Source organism: Eptatretus burgeri, chromosome 4, assembly GCF_056783735.1.
Source record: "Eptatretus burgeri isolate ZD-2024b chromosome 4, Ebu_testis_v1, whole genome shotgun sequence".
Lineage (NCBI taxonomy): Eukaryota > Metazoa > Chordata > Myxini > Myxiniformes > Myxinidae > Eptatretus > Eptatretus burgeri.
The window spans coordinates 99766852-99792985 of NC_140964.1; the positions used below are offsets into that span (position 1 = coordinate 99766852).

The following is a 26134-nucleotide window of genomic DNA, read 5'->3' on the forward strand; positions in this document are numbered from 1 at the left end:
TACTTACATTTGTTGGATTTGAACACAATATTGAACAGCTTTTCAAATGGAGGGATATAAATGCCTCAAATTAAATTAACCATGAGATTGTTGGAGGTGTTATTCCACAATATTTTACACTACATATTGTTACAGTTGTGGAAATTCACAGATCACCATTCAGGTTCCCCGAAGATCAGTTATGTCGATAAGTGTGTGTTCCAGGTTAGATTTCCCCACCGATGTATAACGGGACTTATTCGTGTGCCGGGCTGTGAACCTTTGAGGTAGTGTTATTCTTTTCTGCCCTTTATTTTAAACCGCCATCATCTCCTCACCATCTTCTCCACAACCGCCATCATCTCCTCACCATCTTCTCCACAACCACCACCATCTCCTCACCATCTTCTCCACAAACCGCCATCATCTCCTCACCATCTTCTCCACAAACCGCCATCATCTCCTCACCATCTTCTCCACAACCGCCACCATCTCCTCACCATCTTCTCCACAACCGCCATCATCTCCTCACCATCTTCTCCACAACCGCCATCATCTCCACACCATCTTCACCACAACCACCATCATCTCCTCACCATCTTCACCACAACCGCGTGAAGCCGGTGATTCCAAACACGGCCGCGTGAAGACGTTGGTCCCTAACACGGCCGAGTTTGACGGCAAGATCGGATCAAAATGGTGAAAGGGGGTGAAGGAGTGAAGGGGTGAAGCCAGCCGGGGGTGAAGGGTCGAAGGTGAAAGAGCGAGCACCTCCCCCCCCCCCCCCCGATCCCGATAAAAAGCCATGCTGGAATGACGAGAAGCCAGTTGAGTTTGGAGCCTGGAGTCCAGTTGAGCGGTTGAAGAGACGCCGAGTTATCGACAAAGGAGAACGGGTTGGAGAACAAGTTGCAGAACGAGTTGGAGAACGAGGTGGAGTCGGGAAGAGCGCATGGAGAAGAGCGCTCGAGTTCGCGCTGCGCTGGTGTGGTGGAGTCGGGAAGAGAGCTGGAGAGTTTGGAGGTTGGAGTGCGGGCAGAGACATCGACGGTTGCCGAACCAGGACCCAACGAGGGTGGCCAGGTAGCCCGCTCGGTCTCTCAGAACCCCTTCGGTCATCCCGGCTCCGAGCAAATTATAAAGGCTCACGAGCCCGGTTCTTCCTTTCTTTCTTGGGTTTTGCATGAAAGTCTGTGGCGTCTTGTCCATAAGTAACAAACTGATTAAGTGCATGTACATTACATAAGACATCGGCTGTAGGTTTTTGCTTGTGTCTTTTTCCCCATTCTCCCCTCCCCCCCCCCCCATTCATTGCATTGCTTGCATGCCTGTGTGGAAATAAATGTCCCCATTTTTGAATGTCACTGCTCGTTGCGTCCCTTCCTCCATTGACTGCCATAATTGCGTTCGGAATAATTATCTGGCTGATTATAAGCTGATAAAACGTACATCTGCTTTGATGGGGCTTGGCGATATAAAACCGCTCGCAATCGCAAACGGAACGAGCTGCTTAAGCGGCTCGTTTTCGTGCAGGCTCCGTTGAGGTATAAACTCCCGGCATTTCTGTCCACGTGAATAATTAGGTGCATCGACAATTCGGCGATCGACCCTGTAGCGCGTGGACAGAAGAGTTGGCTGGTTTATGGTGTGTTAAAAACACCCGTAGCTGGGTTTCGGCGTTGATCCGGAAGCTGCGACTCGATTGCCACGTTCGGTGGGCGCGCGCAGCCGCAATTGAGCTAAAGGCGGTCGTCCGCACGCCGGGGTGGCGAAAATCTACAACAATATTTTACATAGCAGCATTAAGTAGGTAAAACAAAGGTTTGTGGTATTGCATATAAAGGAAGAGATCAGCTTATCTTCATGCGATTTAGTTTTGAAGTAGTTCTTCTGCTGAAACTCATTTCCACTGGCCAGTGCTTAAACCTAGTCTTACACACTTCCCGAGCATTATCATGTATATTAAAATGCTGACAGACAACCAAAGTTTGCATTTAGACAAGGTTGTTGCTACTGATAACTACAGTTGTTGTCGTTTGTACACAGCACGTGCTTGCGGGTTGGGATCAGTTTTTGCAGCGGCATGCGAGTGCCACTGGATAACTACAGGATGAAAGCTCAATGACGCATTGTGACACAGAAGTGAACTATCTAATAAGTATTTATATCCAATGAACAAAGTTCAGTATTAAACCTGCAAGTTCTTTAACAACGCACTACTAATTGCTGTGTCATTAATTGCACTTGCAGGTGGTTAACGAGCAAACGGTATACACTTCGTCATTGCATTGAGTTACACTTGAAAGTGCAATTGTATTTGCATTTCAATGGTGGAAATGTTGAGATCACAGTGCAGGTTCAGGTGGTCAATATGAAAGTCCCATTGCAATTTTGCATTTTGTACCCGGTAATGTGGATCGGTACAATACGTCATGCCTGGGATTAGAACTTGGAATCAAATTGTGCAGACATTCATTTGGATTTTCAAATGGTCTCTTATTTTGATTCCAATTCAATCAGGGTTCGTACAGCCAGGAAATAATCAAATTTGAGGGTTTTTCGCCAGAGTAAAATACAGTAGACCTTTTTGGGGGTCTTTTTCAGAGCAAATTTCCCTCAGCAGGCTTTTGATGACATTCGTAACCACTCATCATTGAAAAGATGATTTTTTTTTGTGTCCAAGCGGTTTGCACCTGGCAAGATATGTATCTTTGCTCAGAGGGTGAGATAGTCATTCAATTCAAGTTGGCATTTCTGACCGCTCTGTTAAACTCACACTGTCCTTTGGGAAGGACAGTGCAGTCCACAACTCTGGGAAGGGTTTGATACAGCATAGTGCTTACCTTGCATAGGCCTCCTTGGTTGTTTTTCGCAGCAGTTTCAGCTGGAGGAGCATGGGAGGTGTTAATTTATTTATATACTCCTAGCAACCTGGGTTTAGTTGATTAGGTGAGAGCCGATTGGATATTCCCTCCATTCACAGGTGAGAGTTGTGGGTGGGTCTTTATTTAAATATTTATATGTTATAAATTTTATATATTGTTACGGCTGTGGAAATTCGCAGAACACCATACAGGTCCTTAGTTCAGTTATGCCGATAAGTCCGTGTTCAGTTAGACTTCCCCACCGTTGTTTAATGGGGGTTATCCGTGTGGACAGGGCTGTGATCTTTGAGTTAGCCTTGATTATTTTGCTATCGTTATTTTGGACCGACTCACCAACCACACCATCCTCACCACTTTACCCACAACCGCCAACATCGGCTCACCACTTTCTCCACCCCAACAATCACCTAACCACCTTCTCAACCGCCACCACAAACGCCAGCCACACCACCATCAAGACCACCACAAAACACCAGCCACACCACCATAACGCCAACCACACCACCACCGCATTTCCACCTCAGCACGGTTGAGAGAAGCCTGGCACTCATCGGGGGAGAACGGACGACGACCCCACTCTTCTCCTCCCCCCCCCACCGCCGAACACATGCGGAAAGGGAAGCAACGACTGCCTACAGTAGTACTCAATGAGAAAGGCCCCGATTCAGGCGAAAAAACACCCTCCTTCTGGAAGTTTCTCGCGGAAGCTAGGAGGGCGGGGCGAGGGCCGTGGAAATAAAAGTGAGCGCTGAACGCAGCGGAGTGTGTGTGTGTCGTCGAGAAGAACCGAGTGGTGGGTCGTCGAGGAGAAGCAAGTGGAGAGGCGAGTGGAAGTCAGTCGGTAAAGAGCTGGAGAGGGTCCAAGAGGGAAGGCCAAGCAAGTCACCACGAGGGTGGAGGTAACCTGCGGTCAACCAAGCTCCTTGGACGTTCCTTCGGTCAACGAGTTCCTTTGGTCAACCAAGCTCCTTGGACATAAAGACCCTAAGGGGTCCAGTCTGCCCCCCTTGTCTGTGAGGGGGTGTTTTCCTTGCTTTTCTTTGTGTGAATGTTGTGGCGCAATGTCCCGCAAGTAGAACTGTGTGAGTGCTTGTGAATGATAATAATAATAATAAACGGTTGTAGTGCTTTGCCTTGTTCATGTCTTGTCCCCTCCTGCCAATTCCATTGCTTCTCTGTTTACGTGCATGTTAGTGTTTTGCATACCTGAATGCATGACTGCATATGTGTCGTTTTATAAATAAATGTCCTTGTGTGAATGTTAACCCGTTCGGCGTGTCCTCTTTCCCCATTGAACCGCTGTATTGCTCTCGGAATAATAGCGGGCTTTTTAATAGCCGATAAAAGAATTGAGTCCAGCGAGGTCTCGCTATAATGCACCGCTCGGTTATCCCAGAACGGAACGGACCGCTTAAGCGGTTCGTGTCCAAGCAGACCTCGCTGAGGTACGGTCTCTCGGTAGTATGCCCGCGTGAATACTTAGGTATGTCGATATTTCGGCGATTGACCCTGTCGCGCGCGGGTAGAGTGTTGACTAGGCCGTGGTGTGTGCTTGGAGCACACCAGTGACTGTTTTCCGGCGTTGTTCCGGAAAGTCGCGACTGAATTGTTCGTCCGGTGGGCGTCCGGCCGCGATTAGATTTAAAAGCAGTCGTTCGCATGCCGGCGGGTGGAAATTCGTAACAATATATATATATATATATATATATACATATATATATATATATATATATATATATATATATATATATATATATATATATATATATATATATATATATATATATATATATATATATATATATATATATCAAGACCACAAGGGGAAAACCAGAGATGTCAGGATAAGTCAGTTTTGAAGAAACTGAAAAAAAAGTTTCAAGACTTTCATGGACCGTTTAATAACTGGCATATAGATTTCTTTTCCAGTAAAAGGAAGAGTGATCATTGGCCGATCAAATTAAGCACTTAGCATTTGCCAAGCTTGTGTGTTATTTAATTTAAGAGCAAAGAACGAATCAATGTTGCAAACTGACATCACTGGTTATTCCCTTGTTTAATAATTGCCATGCAATTTTAACCTAGGATGTGTGGCAAATTCATGCTTGTTGGTTATTAGCATACATTACATGACTTTGGTGATCACAGATTTTTTTTTTCAACATTAAACGGTCATTGTTTTTTTTGTGTGATTTGTGTTCAACACCATACTCAAGGGTATTTCGCTTATATGACGACAGATTCTTCATTTCTTACGCCGTACTACTTAATATGATGGAAAACCGGGAGGAAACAAAGGATAAACCACCCCCGCGATAGCCGGTCACCTCATGTGACTCCCTCATATACCTAAACAGGTTGATTGGGCAGTGGGTACATCAAATGAGGATGGGTACTCAGATGCGCTAACCATTAAGCCATGGCGTGGGTCCCATAAAAGTCACAATAAAGGTTTGACCAGGCTTGAACCACGATATGCACCAACTACGGAGCCCATGAAATAACCAAATAGGCCATTGTAGTGCTCAGAGTTTATGCTGTGAAAGTTTTACAATCTTTTATAACTTAGTTTCTCAACTCTGAATATTATGATGGAACAGTTAACATGAATGATGCAGAAAGCCAATCTTATCTGAGTGAAAACTTTAATTTTAATACTGTTACGGCTGTGGAAATTCGCAAACCACCATTCAGGTCCCGTAGGTGAGATATCTCTGAAGTACATGTGTAGTTAGTCCCAAACCCGTTGTTTAGAGGGAATAAATGTGATTCATTCGGGCTGCGACGCTTTGAGATAGCCGTTTTTCTGTTCTATCTTTATTTTGAACCAAGCACGCTCCAACCATCAGACAACAACAACAACGCCAACAGCCATGACCTTTAACTTCACAACTCGCTCCCGCAAACATCGCATCACCGCCATTCCAAACGGCACCATGGCCATCGGCCAACGCCAGAAACCCTCCACCACCTTCACCTCCCTCCTTCTACGGCCATTCCCGCACCACCTGTGAGCACCGAGCGTCGGGCTGTCCTGGGCTCGTACAAGATACGCGCCGAGCCGCGAGTGCAAATAGCGGCCTTTCCGAGGAGAATTCGGATCAGGAATGCTACACGCCCAGTTCTGATCCGTCCAATTAGGAAGCGCGGGGTGGCTTGGCCCCGCCTCCAGGCGCGTCTGTCTGGAATCGAGATATGTAAATTCTAGGATGAGGGGAGATTCACGCCCCTTTTCCTCCGTCCAATCGGCGAGCGTGTCTCCGCCCTCGAGGAGATCCTGATCCGGAAATTTGCATATTGTTTTCTCCTGCCGGCCTATAAAACGGCGAGCGCGAGGCGAATGGGAGGAGTTGTTGCACAGAAGAGTTGTTGCGCAGAGGAGTTGTTGCGCAAGAGTTGTTGTGCGGAGAGTCAGTTTTGGTGGCAGAGAGTGGAGTCGGGAGACAGAGGCAGCCAAGTCGGGTTGGAGAGTGGAGTGGAGTAGGGAGGCGAAGGCGTCAAGGTGGTTTTCTGCAGTCGGCTGAGGAGAATTGGGGGAAGAGTCCAAGGAGCTCGGGTCCGAGGCGAGGAAGTCGGCGACGGTCGCGGTGGAATCGCTCGTCACGGGACCCAAGCAAGCCAGCTATACTCCTTCCCCAGAGCATCAACAATTCCCCCTTTCCCCCGCGCTGAGATAGTGCGAAAAGGGGGCCCTGTTCCCACCCCACTCCAAACGGTGCCAACAAAACCCGCAAAGGAGCACGAAGTCGGGGCACCGCCGCGCATCCACATTTGCGGCTCATCACGAGGATGTGGGTAGGACTCCCCCAGTCTCGCGGGCCTGACCGCTCCTTCAGGTCCCGTGCACACATTGGCCTAAGGGCCTGTCTACCCCCTTGCCTATGAGGGTGGCTTGTTTCCTTTGCTTTTGAGTAAATGTGTCTCGGCGCCAGTCTAGTGAAGTAAAACTGTTTAAGTGTTGCCGTGTGTCGGTCTTAGTTGGTAGTATCTCTGCGTCATTGTTTCTTTTGTTGCATTTGATATATGTGCATTCTGTTTGGCTGTACATGTGTGCTCTCCGTGTGCCGCGGAATAAATGTGCATTATGTTGAACTGTTTTCCCGTTTCGCTTCGTCTTTTCTTGAATTGAATCTCCATCTTGCTTCACGTAACGGGTTCGTCGTGGGCTTAATACGCCCGATAATTAATCGGAACCGTCGAGGCCGAAGATAACACCGCTCGGTTATCCCGATAGTACGGAACGGACCGCTTAAGCGGCCCGTGTCCGGAGTCGACCTGCGGCGAGGTGCGATCGCCCGGTTTACCATCCGCATGGGTACTTAGGTAGGTCGAGTTTGGCGAACAACCCTATCCCACGTGGGTGGCCGATTGGCACGATCGTGGTGAGGCCGAAAGGCCCACCCGTGACTAGCTCCCGGGGTTAATCCGAGAGGGTCACAACAGAATTGTCCGTCCGGTGGGCGACATGCCGCGATTCGAGTCACGTGACCGTTCGCACGCCGGCGGGCGCGAATTCACAACAATACTTTGCAGAACACAAAACCTGTGATCAAAAATAATAGATCCATGATATAAACAAATAGGCTATTGTAGTGCTCAGAGTTTATGCTGTGAAAGTTTTACAACCTTTCATTTTTTTTAGTTTCTCAACTCTGAATATTATGGTGGAACAGTTATCATGAATGAAAGGGAGATAACCAGGAGTAAAGTACTGACAACTCTGGGTTTCTACTTGTTCAGCTTTGACAACACTTGTATTTTCATTGCACGGCTAAACTTTATACCATATAAATTATGTGACACCCCTGGTTATTTGTTAAAGTAATATTGTGAGAGGAAACCTTATGTTGCCAACTATTGGCAGGTGCAATAACCCTGAAATTTATAAAAAGTGACATCACCGGTTTTCCCCTTGTGGTCTTCATGTATATGTATATGTATATGTATATGTATATGTATATGTATATGTATATGTATATATGTATATATGTATATATGTATATATGTATATATGTATATATGTATATATGTATATATGTATATATGTATATATGTATATATGTATATATGTATATATGTATATATGTATATATGTATATATGTATATATGTATATATGTATATATGTATATATGTATATATGTATATACGTATATACATATATACATAGATCAGATGCACCTCCTGACTGTTATGGTGAAAGTGGCAGACGGATGGTTGTTCTGTGCGGATTATGCGGTTTTACCGTGTGAGACATAATCAACAGCGATGTTCACCATAACAGTCAGGGGGTGCGTCTGATGTATAAACGACGAATGCAGTTATCATTGGTTAGATATTTATCGGTGTGCCATCTTCATGAGAGCAAATAAGCCTGAAATCCGGATCGGTGGCTCAGTTTGATGTTTAACTGATGATGACCATGTAATCTTTGTCTCTTTGACAGTCACCGGGCCGAGGCCTGTGTTGGAGGTGATGCTTTGGTGTGGACTGTGTCCAATGGGGATCACCGGAATGCTCGTCACACTCCACATGTTACGATTATATGTGGAACATAGATATATATATATATATATATGGAAGCAATTATCTCATAATTAAACACTCACCAGCTTAATGTAATCTTCATCTTCCAGGTGGACGAACATGGCTTCAAGATGCCGATGCAATTTACCTATTCAAAAAGGCAAGAGGGGAGATGCACATCAGCATTTCAGCAAATGTACCTTGAAATGATGGGTGGGCATGTGAAAATACAAACACAACTTAACATACTTCATAGTCTTACACTGCCTAAATTATTAAACTATAAAACTGCACTGCCAATAATAAAACAAACAATTACAACCCAAAGCAAGAACCATAAGTACAACACAACACAGACAATTATACCAATGTGGGCAGTTATACCAAGCTTGTATCACAATTACACTAATCTCAACTTGAGACGAACCTTGAGCAAGTGTTGGCATGCTGTGGGAATTGTTAGTGGTGGTGCTCTGAAGGACTGTCGTTTTTGTCTGGATGCTGCGCCGGAGCCTTTGTTAGGGCACCGCGCTATATGGCTTGACGAGCCGTGCTTGCTTGATGTCACGGTGCAGCGATAGTAAACATCCTTTCTCTCTCAACATGCATTTTCCAACGTGATTTGCAAGTGGACATTGCCAGACTTTTGCGGAGGTCAGAGAAAGTTCACCAGGTGGTGAAGAAAACTTCACACAGATTTAAATGACTGTTGGATAAAACTTTCAACTCAAACTTTATCCAATATTCAAATGCCATTGTAAAAAATGGGCAGTGGATTTGTCTCCATATTACCGATCATGCCACGATGAGATGGGTGTTCAATCTTAAAAAAAAAAAGGTCGTAAAGTTAACTCCACTAATATAAAGCTCAAAGGGATGATTAAGATTGCAAGCAAGAACACATGGCCTACCTTTAAGTTCCAATTGCCTGCCAGGTCGAAGTTGCTCTGCATTGTTGCTGCTGCCAGGTATAAACAAAGCTGCGCCTTTTAGAATCAAAAATCCGGTAGCACTACACAACAGGGAAAACAACAAAAGGAACTTTGCAATTACACATTGTGGAAATAAATGAATAAACCAACCAACAAACCAGGTGGATGGTTAGTTTATAATCACAGCACTGTTTTGGACACGTCATCCCTCCTACCCACCCATCAAGTAAATAACACACAGATATAAATCTTCAAACTAGAAGGGCACTCGGTCGAGCACATACCTCTGTCACGTAATGCCTGATCCATGAAAACATATTGGGCCCACTACATTTTTTAAAATATCATGCAATACAGTACGATATTGTTTTTGGCCCCATCTCTCAATGATGAAGAATCACTTATAAAATTAAATAATTCTCGTATCCCGATCCAGATTTGGGTCTTCACCAAAATCTAATCAATTCGTCTTTGCTACACATCCAACCTGTCCACCAAGTTTCATCTGAATCCGTCCACAATGCTTTGAGATATCGTGGTAGATATTAGTTTCACCCGATCTCTCAATGGTGAAGAATCACTTTAAAATATCATCAGATCCGGATCTTCACCCAAATTGAATCATTTCTTCTTTGGTCACACACCCAACATGTCCACCAAGTTTCGCACGAATCCATCCACAGCTTTTTGAGATATTGTGCTGTATATCGTTTTTGGCCCGATCTCTCAATGGTGAAGAATCAGTTTTAAAATTCTAGTAGTTGGATCCGGATCCGGATCTTCATCAAAATCTAATGAGTTCGTCGTCGTCACACACCCAACCTGTCCACAAAACTTCATCCAGATCCATCCACAACTTTTTGAGATATCCTGCACACAGACAGGGAAAACAAAAAGATTCTGGGGATGCAAAATGAAACAGTGCAAGGACTAAAGGCCCGGTCACACCTTGACGTTTTAGCCAGCGATGGCAACGTATTAAAATGTATGTAAAACGCTGGCTTACGTTGAATTTTTGATGTTTTTTTTAAAGATTCGGACGTATTCATAGCGACTTGGTCTTATGTATAACGCATTGGTAACGGATACAGAACGTTTCGTTGTGTTATAGATAACTTATACCAACGAATGCTGAACCTGTTGTCGGCCTACACAACCGATACCCACCGATAGTCTAACTTAGGCATAGCGCGTTGCACGCATCGCCGACGATGTCGTGACGTAGCCTATTAAAAGGCTGACGCACAACGATTCGAATCATAACTGCCGTAGAAATGGAAGTGTCAACATCGGGGTCACACCTTGGCGATCTTGCCAGCGTATGCCGACCTAAGAAAAATGTGTCTAAAACGTTGGGGCACGTCAAATACGGTATGGGTAGGTTTGGTATACGCGAGTAGAACGCTAAAGTACGCTATCATACGTCGTAGTAAGTAGAGTATGTCAAGAAATTTTAAACATGTTCAAAATTTTACGATGTACTCGGCGTATGACACACGTTCCGCATGCGATGGGGATAAGTTTTACACACGATATGTGGACGCTTACACACGTCCACAAAGGCTACTTATAAGCTACTCATAAGTCGAAACACGTCGCGGTAATGTCTTTTTTACGAGAAACATTTCTAACTTATGTTTGACGTGCTTTGAACCAATTCTTTACGTCGTCCCAACACACATCGACGTATGTAGACGTATTCCAATGACGTCTTCCGGTCGACAAAAAAAAATAAATGAACGTGTTTCTAGCTTACAACTGCCATATCAAGACGTGTTCCCAGCGGTTTTGGGAATTGGTATATAAAAATGCTGCTCATAAAAGGGGAACCCAACAGTGTTTGAGTCCTTTTTGAGTCGATGTCCATGTCAGCAGTAACAGTATCAGTATCAGTATCAGTATCAGTATTAGTATTAGTAGTAGTTTGTTCATGTTGGCAGTAGTAGGTGAGTGTGAGGGGGAGGGTGTGGGTTATGATGGATCGTCCTTGCGTTTAACGATTTAACGATTTAAATGATAAACTCAACGATTTAAATGGCTGCATCTCCACTATTGAAAGTAGACGCTTGCGCTCAACAATTGGATTTTTTTTTTTTACACTCAACGACTTTTAAACGGTACCACTCAGCTATTTTCATTGTTTACAATGAACGATTTAAATTGCTATCACTCGCCTTTGTTTTTTGACGCTGGGGTTTGGAAATTTGAAGCGTTTCTTCTGAACGTGTTAAAACGCTCAAACTCGACTATTTTAAATAGACGCTGCCGATGGACAATTGGAATCATAGCCAAGCTAGACATCGAAGTGTGAACATCCTCGTCATGCCGAAGAAAAGTTTGAAGAATGCTGCAAATAAGTGTCCTGGTCGTGGCCGTGGATGCTGACGCAAGGACGATCCATTATACCGACGTCTTTCAGCCTATGAGTAACTTAAAAGTAACGTCTGTCGATGTGTGGCAACGATCGCGTAACGTGCCAACAACACGTTAATCATAGGTTAGAAATAAGTTTCGGGTACGCTAAACATTACCTCAGCGTGTCTCAACTTATGATTAACTTACAAGTAGCATGTGTTGACGTCTGTCAACGATCGCAGACCGTGCATACAACTTGTGGCCAGCGTAGCAGAACGTGTGAGTCATACGCCGGCATACGTCGTGAAATTTCAAGCATGAAAACATTTGAGGACAACCAAAAAGTACAACGTTTAAAGCCAACGTACAACGACGTATGGCAGTGTTTTTCAGCGTGCTCTCAATGTTATCAAAACTTACCCATAACGTATTCAACGTGTGCCAGCGTTTTAGAAAAAAAATTCAAAAATCGGCATACGTTGGCTAAAACGTCAAGGTGTGACCGGGCCTTTAAGCCGAGTGAAACAATACTTAACCCTTTGAACCCTGAGCTCCTTGGACTTTTGGCCCCTCCACTCTGGACTCCCAAGAGAAAAATCTGGCCGCTCGGGAGCATGGAGGCTCGAATAGCAGCCAGTAAACCGGCCACTCGGGTTCAAAGGATTAAGAAACAAGTCTAGTTCACAGAAAAAAAAAAAAAAGATCTTTGTTCGATCACCAAAACTCACTTGCTCGCATTTCCAGAACTTTGGTCACGAAGGTTCACACCAAGATTCTCCTCCTGCAAGAAGAAAAGCCTTCACTTTGGAAATAAGTGCAAGAGAAGGAAAGAATAAAGCTGTTTTTCTTCATCAAACTTAGTTCAACGTCAAATGTCTCAAAACAAGCAACTTTCTATTGTGATTCCAAGGCAAAACATCATGAAAAACTGATTTTGAAAAGCATAAAACGCAGCTCCATTATGTTCTGCTCGGTAGAATACATTTGTGTATTCATATTCCAGCTATAGCTACAGCACAATTTTCCGAGGTCTAATCATGAGGGGGAAATACGATTGGACAAGAGACTTATTTTATCTGTACTTTCAAAATGGAGTACTGCACATGTTTGGCAACAAATTTCATAAATTCAGAACTCAAGCAAAGCGTACAGATACAATTATAGTCACAACTGCCCAGAAAAGATACTGCACAAAGATTTCCTTTCCAAAGGCATCGTCAGAAAAATCTTGTGCATGGAATGAGACAAAACGATGAGATGATTATCTTCAGACTCGGAGCCAGAGCGGTAGCGCAAAAGCGGAACAGTGAGGGTCCAATGTCAAAACTTTTCCCTGTACGAGTCAAAAGTTGAACTGATCCTCTGACACTTTCACCTATTTAACCTCCAGACAACCAATGGCGTACAGGTGTACCTATAAACCGTGCTTAAACTTCAATACCTTGTGTCTCAATGGTCATCTGAAGGTTAAACACCAGGAATGTTTTACTTCCCGATATGATCTTCATTACAGAGTGCTTGCTTTTCGACCTGCTGTCAACACAAAATTAAACTGCTGAGAGTGCAAGAAGACTCCACTTTTGTCAGAAAATATTTTTTAATCCTCCACGAGTAACTTTGGTGAATAACAATTAAAAAAAATTTTTTTTTTTTTTTTTAAAAGGTACATTTTTGCGTCAAATTTCGATGTCAAATGTCCAGCTTGGAATGATTTTGGAAACTTCCTCGTAGAACCGTTATCTCTTGTGCACACACGCGCGTTGCCTTTACAAACAGCCAATGGACGGGCCTGGGATACAAGAAGGCACTTCGTTGCAACACAGATGATAATGAGACACGTGCCATTTGGACACGGTGATGTGCACAAGAGGAGGGGTAGAGAGTCGCAAAGCCGGCGACGCTTCTTACAATTCGCCATCAGAGCACCATCACAGCACAGTACTGATAGTGTATGTATATATATATATATATATATACAATATATTGTTTTATGAACATACAGTAGTTTTTGTGCAGTAATGCAATAACCCCAGCATGATCCCAACAAGTAATACTCTCCAAACAAGCTTATCTGCAAATCAAGTACAATAAATATAAAACAGAGTGACCATCTCGGTCCATCGAATCAAGGTGTGCCAGGCTCGACAACGTCGCAACAAATAAGGGCTTGCCAGATACAGGACAGCAACTGTTTTTCAACAATATAATCTTGCGTCATCTCAAACATCTAGAGCACCACCAAGAACACCCCCCCCACCCCTCCCCCTTACAAGCCATAACCGAGATCAAATCTTCGTATTAATGTGCAGGGCTTGAGCATAGTAGCCGGGAAATCATTGTTTAAAGCCAAACTACAATGGGCTGGTCATGTCAATAAAATGGAGGACTCCAGAATACCAAAGCAGGTCCTCCATGGCAAGGTGGTGTTGGGGGGAGGGGGGAGGGGTCATAAAGAGAGTGAAGAAGAGATACAGAGGTGATGTGAAAACACATTTAGAGCCTGAAGAATGGATACATTGAATAAAATGACCGTTTTTACAGCCATTTTTCCCTGCTGTGCAGGGGTTGGCTTTTTTTTCTTGAGGCAATGTTTTTTTTATGGCCGGATGCCCTTCCTGACGCCAACCCAGGTCGCCTCTTATGACACACAGGGATATGGTACACCTATTCTAACCGGGGCATACACCGGGACCAGTACACTGGTACTCATTTTGCTGACCTCGGAAGGATGACAGGCTGAGTCAACCCCCTGGTGTTAATTCAGCAGCCAACGGGGCTTGAACTCAGGACCCTGGGATCCCAAGCCACCACCCTAACCACTAAGCCAACACCAGGCTCAATGGATACATTGAATGTGAGACAATAATGAGCGATAGAAAACTGTGGTCGTCCAAATGCCGCCAATAACTGAAACGCTTTGAAACAGAGCGTGACAAAGGCGTTTAATAAAGAGAGCCACAAGGAAAACTTGGACTTTTTAAATCATCATGAACACACAATCCACACCCAAAATCGAAAAAGACCTGTGGTTCCAAAATTGGCTTAGACCCCTTGCCCCGCGACTCGCGCTCATCAGACACGATGAGCATCCGACGGCCGATGTATTACGATTGTAATTACATTTTGCCGGCTCAGGGGGTATGTGCTGTCCCCAAGAGCGGCATTCCAATAACCCTGACAAGTAGACGTTACACAGGACAGTAGCTGCAGACACTCGTCAACTTAGATCTGTAGAGGGAAGAATACAAAACAGACGCATCAGCGTCATTGGATGATAGCCGAGAACATTTCCTCACTTCGACTGCAATCCTCCATCATGGGCGATACACACGAAGGACCTGTTTTTGCTGGAGATGCGTGTAGCCTGGGAGGAATGAGAACCATGGTGCAACAGCACAACAGTACTTGGGGAAACGCAAGCAGGCAAATCCTGATCCCAATGTTCAATCTCATTTATGACCACACATCACCGATGAAAACAAAATCACAATCGCAAGCACACCTACTCGCCGAGCAGGTGGACGTGAACGAACGCACTTTGTTCACGCGCCATTTCGTCGAGAAGACTAAATATTTCGCCCTTTCAAAGAAGCGTACGGGCTCATCGGTGGTGGTGGTGCGATTGCAAGCGGGATATGCAAGAATGTTAAGGATATTGTAATCCCAGCTCGTCTGGTCATGTAATGTATAGCACACAATTATATTCTTCTTCTTATTCTTCTTCTTCTTCTTGAACAGCCACACTTACTCCAGGGGGAAGTATTGTTACGGATTTGGAAACCTTGTGCACACAGACAGCCAGAGTCCCCGTAGTTCAGTTATTTCGATAAGTATGTGTCTATAGTTAGAGTCCCGTCTTTCTGTCTAATGGGAATTACATGTGTGCACTACGAGTTATTTTTTTAGTTAGGTTTTTACTACAACTACAACTACAACTACAACGCCACCGTCGCCATTGCCCACGTGCTTTTGGCTGAAGGCATGGGCGGAGTCTCCATTGTTGCAGATCGAGGCTCTGCCCTAAGGCAGGGCATGGACGTTTCCTCCAGCCAATGAGCGAGGGGCGAGCACGACACGCGCGCCCCAGCCAATCGGGAGGCTGACCACGAGTCGTCTGACAACCCCTCGTCCAATCAGGAGGCGAGTGGCGAGGAAAGAAACCCCTTCCACCTCAAGAGAAAAAAAAGAGACGAGAGGATGGCAGAGAGGAGTCTTGGTGGCGATTGCGGTGCGGTCTGTGGTCGTGGTTGAGCGGTCTGCAGTCTTGGTGCTGACAACACCAAGGTCATCAGTTTGAGTCCCACCGTGGTGTTTTGTGTCGGTGTGACCGCACGAGGAGGGACAGGTACCCTGACCTGGCTCTACCGACTAAAGACCCATGGGGTCCAGGTGTGTGTGTGTGTGTGTGTGTGTGTGTGTGTGTGTGTGTGTGTGTGTGTGTGTGTGTGTGTGTGTGTGTGTGTGTGTGTGTGTGTGTGTGTGTGTGTGTGTGTGTGTAGGCCCCGTCTGTAAGTAGAATCGTTAAGTGCCTTGTTCATTGTACATTACATTTCTTCATATTCGGATAACTCTGCTCTTTTCGTGCTCCCCCTCCCGATTGTTGTTATAAATAAACTCCCATTAAATGTTCCAGTTCGTTGTGCGTGTTTTCTTTCATTGGCCGAGCAAGGAGCGTATTGAGAAATAGTAAGGCCGTTCGGGCCGGTAAGTTGCCATTTGGACCAACGGATCTTGGTAATCCCCACTCTGTTAACACCGGGATCGGACTCGGTAAACGGTCCGTTCCGCCCGAGGTCCGTCGAGGGTGTGGTTTTCCCCGGGAGTTGGACGACGTGGGTATTTAGGTATATTGAAATTAGGCAATTAAACCTTCCCCACGCCGTCAAAATATTGGCCACCACGGTCCGCTAAGGGACCCGTGAACTCTTGGACTTATCCGAGAGTCACGACCTAAATTTCGGGTGTTCGGCGAGAGACGACTCCACTGCTCCCCCCAGCGGTCGTTTATCGCCACCGACCCCCCCGGCCCACAACAGTATGGCCTGTCTTTAACGAACCAGATGGCCAGGCCTGACGTTCGACAAAGTAGTTCGGGCAGGAATTTGTAATTTGTTCATGGTACCGGCGATAGCTCGCCTCCTCTTCACGAAGGACACCGTGTGGTCCCAACACAAACACACAGTACTCGAAAATACATTAAAAAGCGCCGTTATTGGATAACCTTGCATTACAAAACGGTCCAGTCAGTCAGGAGACCCCGAACGAGTGGAAATGTGGAAAACGGTCGAACACGGCGAGTCAGTGATATCGAACACGACGACAAAGACAAACGGTCCTCGTGTCCAATTACCCCTCCACGAGACTCATTGTGACGTGATCAACCGAAGGTGGACAGTCGGCAGACACAACACCAACAGTGAGTGAGTGAGGGTTTATGGTCGTCACCCGTTAACAAACTCTGTACCACGACCGGGACATGTTGACTCGGTTTAAATAAACAGCGATATCTTCCTGTGAGCGTGGGAAGTTACCTGGTGGATGGAGATCGTTAAAGTACAGGAGTTAGCAAAGAGAAATAAACGGCTAAAGGTGAGGGGGGAGAGGGGATCACAATCTGTTCGGGTGTGTGGGGCACGGAGGGACGTACGGGGACGTACGGGGACGTACGGAGACGTACGGGGACCGTCCACGCACTACGCACCAGGCCTGGTGACGTGACCGTGCTGAGGGAGCGCTGAACGGTCAACAGCGCCATGACCGAACCGCCGTGTCAGGGACGCGGAGCCCCGCCAGTCACGGAAGAGAGGCGACGAATGGCGCGGCGCTACCAACAGCACAGCGCGAGCCCCGCGGAAGTTGTTCGTCATCAAACCGGAAGTTGTTCGTCCGCGGATTAGGAACTCCTTTTTTTTTTTTCATTTAACTTCTTTTATTCTTCCGAATTATCTTCAACTAGCAAGAGTAGCCGCCCTACGGGTGATCTCGTTCGAAACAAGCAAACGCGTTCTTCTGACACATACCTTTGGTTGGGCGGTGTATAGGTAGCTGACGGCTGCCTCAATGGCTCCTGCAAAAAAAAAAAAATACCCCGGGTTTCGTGTTACGTGCATGAAGCAGAAACTTATAATTTTCTGCTTATAATTTATAAGCTCCTGATTTTTTTTTCTGCTCCTGCTTATAATTCGAAACACCTCACTGTACTGTAAATTGTGGGGACAGGATAACTGTGATGTAAACGGTGAAACGCACTGAATACTGTACTGTAAATTGTGACGGTGCAACGGGGGCAGGCGGTGGTGTGGGTACAGTGGGTACAGGTGGTGGTGTGGAAACAGCGGGTACAGGCGGTGGTTTTGGTACAGGTGGTGGTTTGGGTACAGGCGGTGGTTCGGGTGCAGCGGGTACAGGTGGTGTTTTGGGTTCAGACGGTGGTGTGGGTACAGCAGGTGCAGGTAGTGGTGTGGGTTCAGACGGTGGTGTGGGTACAGCAGGTGCAGGTAGTGGTGCGGGTGCAGGCGATGGTGATGGTGAGGCGATGGTGCGGGTACAGCATGTGCAGGTGCAGGCGATGGTTCGGGTGCACCGTGTGCAGGCGGTGGTGCGAGTGCAGGTGGTGGTGTGGGTACAGGCGATGGTGCGGGTGCAGGCGATGGTGACGGTGCAAACTGGGGCAGGCAGTGGTTGTTGTGCAGCATGTGCAGCAGTGGTGGTGCAGCGTATGCAGGCAGTGGTGGAGGTGCAGCATGTGCAGACAGTGGTGAGGATGCAGCATGTGCAGACAGGAGTGGATGTGCAGCGGATGCAGGCAGTGGTGTAGGCACAGCATGTGCAGGCAGTGGTGAGGGTGCAGACAGTAGTGGAGGTGCAGTGGTGTAGGTGCCGTGGGTGCAGGCAGTGGTGGAGGTGCAGTGTTGCAGGCAGTGGTGTTTGTGCAGTGTGTGCAGGTAGTGGTGTAGGTGCAGTGGGTGCAGGCAGTGGTGTAGGTGCAGTGGTGGAGGTGCCGTGGGTGCAGGCAGTGGTGTAGGTGCAGTGGTGGAGGTGCAGTAGGTGCAGGCAGTGGTGTATGTGCAGGTAGTGATGGAGGTGCAGGCAGTGGTGTAGGTGCAGAAATAGAAATTGGTAGAAATGAGGTTTGTTTTTTGAGGTATGAGGAAGACAGTTTTTGTGGGAGATGAGACAATTAAATATGTAGATTCTTCATTCTGCAGGAAGGATCGTAGACATAGAATTATGTGCAGTTTTGAAGGAGCAGCAGTTAAGGACATTGAAGGAAGGGTAAACGATATTGTATCGGGTCACGGCAGGAAGAAGTTGGTTGTGGTGCAACTAGGGGCGAATGATGGAGGGAAAGTTTGCTCAGAGGTTTTGAAAAATAGATACAGGTTATTGGGTAAGCGTCTGAAAGCTAAGGGTTGTGAGGTCATGTTTTCTGGGATTCTCCCAAGATTAGGAAACGATATAGAAATTATGAGCAGAGCAAAAGACGTCAAACAATGGCTGGAAGAATGGTGTAGGGAGGAAGGTTTTACATTTAAGAAGAAGTGGGAATCATTCTGGGGATAAAGGGAGTGTTTCCAGAATGATGGCCATATGTTACATGGAAAGGGGGCAGCAAGGTTTGCAGTGGGAATTGAAGGAATTCAGGCTTTTTTAGGTTAATGGAGGGTGGGGAAGGCATTAAGGAAGGAACTGATCAATGATGTAATTGTGATGAGTAAGGCCAGACAATAAAATAGAATTTCAGGAAGAGAAAAGTTTACCAAATCCTCTACCAATGCCAGAAGTTTAAATAATAAGATGGAAGAACTTGAAGCCAAAATAGACAGCGAGGAGCACGATATAATTGCAGTGAGTGAGACATGGTTTAAGGAGGAGAGTAACTGGAGGACAGGATTAGACGGCTACAAGGTGTATCAGTGTGATAGGAAGGAGAGAATAGGAGGAGTAGCAATCTCGGTAAAGGACAGCATTGCACCAAGAGAAAGGGGTGACATTAAGGAAGGAATAAATGTTGAGGATTCTGTGTGGGTAGAGATTACAGATTGTGAAAACAGTAAGATACTGGTAGGATGCTTTTATAGCTCCAGATGTGAAGGAAGAGGAGGAAGGAGGAGTACATGAGGAATTCAAAAGGGCGTGTGGTCAGGGAAGAGGATTGATAATGGGGGATTTTAACTTGCCAGGGACAGATTGGGTAGAGGAACAGGGAAAGGGCAGAGCGGATGAGGATTGCCTAGTTTTAGTCCAGGATTGCTTTTTAACCCAGTTGGTAGATAAGCCCACAAGGGGGAGTGCAGTGTTAGACCTCCTTTTAAATAACGATCCCAATATGGTGGAGTTGGAGGTCGGGGAGCATTTAGGAGCAAGTGACCACAACATTGTGTGTGCAAAGATTCTCTTAAGGGTTCGAGTTCAGGATAGTAGGGTAAAGCTATTAGATTTCAGGAAGGCGAACTTTGAGGGTATGAGGAGAGAACTGGGTGATGTAGATTGGGAGACTCTAACAACAGGACAATCAGAATCTGAGAAATGGGAAACCTTTAATGACCAAAAGTGTGGAGTGCAGAGTAAGTACATTCCAATGTGTGAAACTAGAAGCACAAAGACACCAGGGTGGTTGAGTAACGAGATGAGGAATTCTGTTTAGGAGAAGCAGAAGACATTTATTAGGTTTAAAATAGCAGGACTGGAGTTGTAGTTATATCACTATCGGAGTAAACAGAGGCGAGTTGAGAAAATAACTCAGCAAGCCAAAAGAGAGTTTGAGAAGGACATGGCTAAGAATATTAAACATAACAGCAATACTTTCTTTAAGTATATCAGGGGAAAAGAACAGGTTTGGACCAGTGTGGGACCATTGAGGAACAGCACCAGGAGAGTGGTTGGTGATGAAAGTGAGACGGCAGGCTTATTAAACAGGTTTTTTTTCTTCAACTTTTACACAAGAACAGTCAGGAGAATTGCCAATAGCTGAGAGTATCTATTGAGGAGGTGAGGAAGGGCTTTTACAGAAGATCCAGGTTGGAGTGGAGGAAGTGAAAGAACAGCTCGGAAATCTAAGAGTAGATGAGGCTCCGGGTCCAGATAATATGTACCCGAGAGTATTGATGGAGGTGTCTGAGCAGGTAAGGGAGATGTTAACGGATATTTTCAATCGTTCCCTGGAGTCAGAACAGGTACCGGAGGATTGGAGAGCAGCAAATGTAACACCATTATTTAACAAAGGATCCAGAGAAGAATTGGGAAACTATAGACCTGTGAGTTTGACTTCAGCGAATTGGACAAATTAAAACTTTTTTTTTCTTCTTCTCTTTTTTAGCAGTCGGAACTGCTGCCGGGATCAATTACGCAATTAATCTCGGCTGTAGAGATTCTAATGCTTTGCGTATGTGTGGAAATTAATTAAAGGCACGAACACTGGTGCATCTTTTTCGACAATTGAAGGAAAAATGCTCCTCCTCTTCCCTTACGCTTACTGTCACGTTGTCAAGCAGCATATCCAGGTATGTTGATCTGGTGATACCTCTGGATCTCAAGGATTCTCTGCCACGTCCACCGATGGAATTCTGATGGGTAGTTCAGCTGCCTCATCAGTCGCTGCACCCTTCTGTGCCCCATCTCCTCGCATTTCCATCTATTGCTCGATCATCAATTGATCTATCTCTGGAACACCAATTGTCTCTGGATTCCCCATATCAGGAACATTCTGATGTCGAAACTTCTTCATGTGTGACGTGTTTGTCATGACAAACTCCATCTGGTGACTCAACCGTCACGTTGCTTCCTGTCATGGAAATCACAGTGTAAGGGTCTGGCAGGAAGGTTGGGTCAACTTTTCTTGGATTCTCTCGTTTCAGCAACACCGTATCTCCCAGCAACATATCAGATTCTTGAGCATGACGTCGATGATCCGCATGCAGCTTCACTGATCCCTTGTTCTCAGCATCCTGGTCTTGAACCTCTTGGTCAGCCACGACATCCTTCAGCTCCGGAATCTTGGTTTGGATTTTCCTTCCAAATAACAGCTCTGCTGGGCTTTTCCCTCTGGTAGAGTGAGATGCTGTCCTGTATACCGCAACATATGACAACATTCTCTCTTTCCAGTCCCTCCCTTCAGCTTGTTCAATCTTCGTACACCTCTCCAGAGACTGGTTGTGACGTTCTACTTCACCATTTACCTGTGGCCACTTTGGAGTCACACGATGGTGGAAGATGCCCAGTGTCCATGAAATCCGTAAATGTCTGAGCAATGAATTTTGGCCCATTGTCTGAATACAGAGTGGCTGGTATACCATGCCTCAAAAATCTCTGTTCATGCTGCCACCAGTTTCTCTGCTGTAATGGATCTCATGATTACATACTCGTAGTAACGACTGTCAAAGTCAATCACAACCATTCTTGACTCTCCAGATAGTAACGGACCCAAAATGTCGACAGCTACATCGTCCCATGGTCCCACTGGAAGCAACCTACTTTGGACAGGCTCTGGTGGATTTGGTCGACTAACAAGTTGACATCCATAGCAGGATTTGACACATTTCTCCACATCTCTATCCCTTCCTGGCCACCAGACTCTTTGTGCTCAGGTTCTGTTTGATACTAGCGATTCCAAAACTTCTCACTTGATTCACATTGCACGGCTCTCGCACCTCGGCTACTGCTTCCACTTTGTCTTCCGGTGGATTGATGCCTTCACTTGTCAGTTTGTGACCCATGAATACCAGCTCTGAAACTCTGAACTGGCACTTGTCTGCATTCACAGTCAAACTAGCTTTGTAGTTTTCCCAACACCAACTTCAACCATTTGTCATGTTCCTCATGTGTCGCACCATGAACGATAATGTCATCAGAAATGTTAGCTGTCCCTGGAATGCATTGAATCACTTTGTGGATCTCATGTTGGTAAATCTCAGGCACTGCATTGAAACCAAATTACAGCCTCTTATACCTGTACAATCCACAGTGTGTAACAAACGTTGTTACATTCCTTGGCTCCACATGCAATTTTAACTGGTGGTACCCCCACTTCAAGTTCAACTTGGAAAACACTTTACTCACTGCTCATTCCTGGAGCACCTCATCTATTATGGGTATGGGATGGTGATCTCTTACCACTGCTTCGTTCACCCGTCGCATATCAACACACAGTTGAATATCTCCATTTGGTTTTGCAATCACTATGACCTGACTCACCCCTGTTCAATAAGTTCTTGGATCTTTGCTTCAACTTTACTCCATGACCAATAAGGTGTTCTTAACCGGCTGAGCAACTGGTTCAACCTCAGGGTCGATTGTCAGTTTAACTTGACAGCCTTGTAGCTTTCCGACCCCTCTGAAAACCGGCTCAAACTCCCGTTTCAGATCTGCCTCGGACGTCACCGACTTTACTCCCAGTTCAATGTGTAATATACACAATGCCCGGGCAGTCTCTTAACTCATCAATGGCTTCCCATTTTCCTCAATTACCACGAATTCCACCCTCGTCTTCCTTCCTTCCACCAGCGCTCACTTCTGCAGTGAAACATCCCACCGTGTGAAGTGGCTCCGTTGAGGTGCACGGTTCCAGCTTCTTTGTGCATTTTCGTGACTTGCATGTTATTTTATTTTGCTTCATTTTTATATATATTTTTAAAATATTTTTTTAGCTTTTAAATTAAATAATTCTCGTATCCAGATCCGGATCAAGATCTTCACCAAATCTAATCAGTTAGTCCTTGTCACACACCCAACCTGTCCACAAAATTTCATCCGGATCCGTCCACAAGTTTTTGAGATATCCTGCACACAAACAGGCAGACAGAGAGACAGACAGACAGACAAGGGTGAAAACATAACCACCTTCACCTTTGGTGGCGGAGGTAACAATATGAATTAGAGATAGAGGAATACCATCATGGAAATGGTAGTCATGGTAGATGGTAGAATTAAATATATATTTAATTAATTTATTTTTCATGGGTACATGGGCACACGTGGCGAAACTGAAAACGCCAACTTGTGACGCTGGTTATCCCAGCACTCCCAGGAATCCTTTTTCTTCTTGCCCTATACATTAGCCAGATGAAAATATAAAAAATGAAAACAAATGAATGAAAAATCACTTGTACAATAGAGTGACAACTTGGCAAAACAGCACAAAGTAGAATGGCACTCGGAGGAGCGCATATCTCTGCCAGGTGGAACAGTTCACGTTTTGTTTCCTACTTATGGGCTGAATCTGAACCGAAATCCAATCTGCTTGTTCTTGTCACCTATTCAACTCGTCCACAACTTTTTGAGATATAGTGATGCATTTAGTTTTTGGCCTGAACTATCAATTTCAGAAATTAGGCCTGTGTTGACCTTTTGACCTTAAAAAGCAATTGGTAGTTGAATTCAGTGACCTGATATGCAAATGCTCTTCAACTTTTAAGTTAATTGGATTAAAATTGAAGATTTCAGAAATTTTGCCGATGCTGACTTTTTTTCGCCAATGGTGACTTCAAAAACAATAAGTCGTTGAATTCAGTGACTTGACATGAAAATGTTCTTGAAGTTTCAAGTGAATCGGATAAAAATTGAGGATTTCAGAAAATTTGGCCCAAATTGGCCTATGTAGACCTTTTGGCCTATGTTTACCTCAAAATGAATAGGTGTTAGAATTTGGTGACCTGATATGCAAATGCTCTTCAAATTTCAAGTCAATCGGATGAAAATTGAGGATTTTAGAACGTATACCCTAGTTGTTGACCATTTGGCCTCTGTTGACGTTTTGGCATGTGCTGACCTCAAAAACAATTGGTGGTTGTATTCAGTGAGCCGATGTGGAAAAACCTGTTCAAATTTCAAGTCAATTGGATGAAAATTGACAATTTTAGAAATGTGGCCTATGTTGACCTCAAAAATAATAGGTGGTCTAATTGAGTGACCTGAAATGTAAATCCTCTTCAAATTTCAAGTCAATTGGATGAAAATTGAGGATTTTAGAAATACCACCATCGTTGTTGACCATTTGGCTTCTGTTGACGTTTTGGCATGTGCTGACCTCAAAAACAATTGGTGGTTGTATTCAGTGAGCCGATGTAGAAAAACCTGTTCGAATCTCAAGTGAATCAGATGAAAATTGAGGATTTCAGAAATACAACCTCAGTTGTTGACCTTTGGCCTATGTTGGCCTTTTGACCTCAAAAATAACAAGCTTCTTCCTTATGACAAACTCCACCATGTGGTGAAGTTTCGTGAAGATCGTTTTTAAATTGTGACATGTAGACGATAAACAGACAGACAGACAGACAGACAAGCCAGTTGGCGGCGATGGGTCGTCAAGCATGGAAACTATAAGATATAGAGCAAAATGGATGTCATATAGCGGATAGGGAATCACATTAAGATGATGCATATCAAATCTCATCCAGTTCCATCTACTGATAACTACTCGGTATCCATTTGAATGAGAAGTACCGAAAATGCGGTTTGATATCGGAAATCCCCAAAGTTCGAGGCGGGGGGGGGGGTGCTGTGGGTGAACAAAGATCCAAATCGAAAATCCGACTCGATTGTTTGTGCACAATGTATTCCAGATGATTAGTGCGAATTTTCATGACCATCCGACCATAACCCTAGGAGGAGTAGCATTTAACGTGAAGGCACCTCCAGCTCTCACATATTATCGATTTTTGCACTAATTGACCTTTGACCCCTGACCTAAGCGAAATCGGTCAATATGTCCTGAGGCAAAGTTGTAGTACTCATTGAGTACCATGAACCTGCAAAGTTTCATTCGTATCGACGCACTCACCTGGTCCCTAGGGGGCCTTCAATTTTTGCCAATTTTCGCACATACCCTAATTATCGGGGGCGCTGCGGGTAAAGTATTCCATATATCACAAAAACCGGAATGAATTTGGTAGAGCATCCCCTGTAGATCATTCGTGCCAAATTTCATAACCCTACGTGAGATAATGGCTTTGGGAATTGATTTCGCATGATTTCGGAACCAAAGCGTCTTGAGGAACCATCACAATTTCCAAAGCGCAAGGTCATAAGATGTACCTACCACCCGAGTTTGGTCAAAATCGGCCACGTTTACTACCAATTCTGCTGATGACAAACGAACAAACATCCAAACAAACAGACAGAATTACTGACAATAAGGGTCACCTATTTCAGCGACCCAACAGACAGACAAGCAAAATCGACGAACCAATATACTTGAAAAATGTTCGATTTCGCAATTAACAGACAGACAGACAGACAGAGAGGGGTGAAAACAAAACGTCCTTCACCTTCGGTGACAGAGGTAACAAAGGTTCAATGGGCATGGTGCATTAGGGTATTGTTCAGGATTGTTTCTGGACTACTTCAATTTCACTGAACTTTTCTTTGTTTGTTTGTTTAACGATTGTTAAAACGATTATTTCATTCAAATTGAAGTAACACTGCGCAGGGTATCGTGTTCTATGAACTCTTAGTTTTCTTT

The 26134-nt window shown here is 45.0% G+C and overlaps 1 protein-coding gene across 2 annotated transcripts in view; it reads right to left on the reverse strand.

The window, feature by feature from the left end:
- The window catches only part of LOC147028746 (uncharacterized), a 52763-nt gene extending 35221 nt beyond the window's left edge, over window positions 1-17542 (reverse strand). Inside the window, exons 1-4 of one of the 2 annotated variants that reach the window (XM_085879418.1) lie at window positions 17378-17542; window positions 12405-12457; window positions 9301-9401; window positions 8473-8537 (exon numbers count right to left, since the gene is read on the reverse strand). In XM_085879418.1, the coding sequence (XP_085735544.1) occupies window positions 8473-8537; window positions 9301-9401; window positions 12405-12457; window positions 17378-17431 (273 nt within the window). In that variant the 5' untranslated portion in view covers window positions 17432-17542. Of the gene's footprint in view, window positions 1-8472; window positions 8538-8816; window positions 9208-9300; window positions 9402-12404; window positions 12458-17377 lie in introns of those variants that run through there. The other variant, XM_085879419.1, reaches the window with a different exon arrangement.
- Window positions 17543-26134: the final 8592 nt, after the last annotated feature.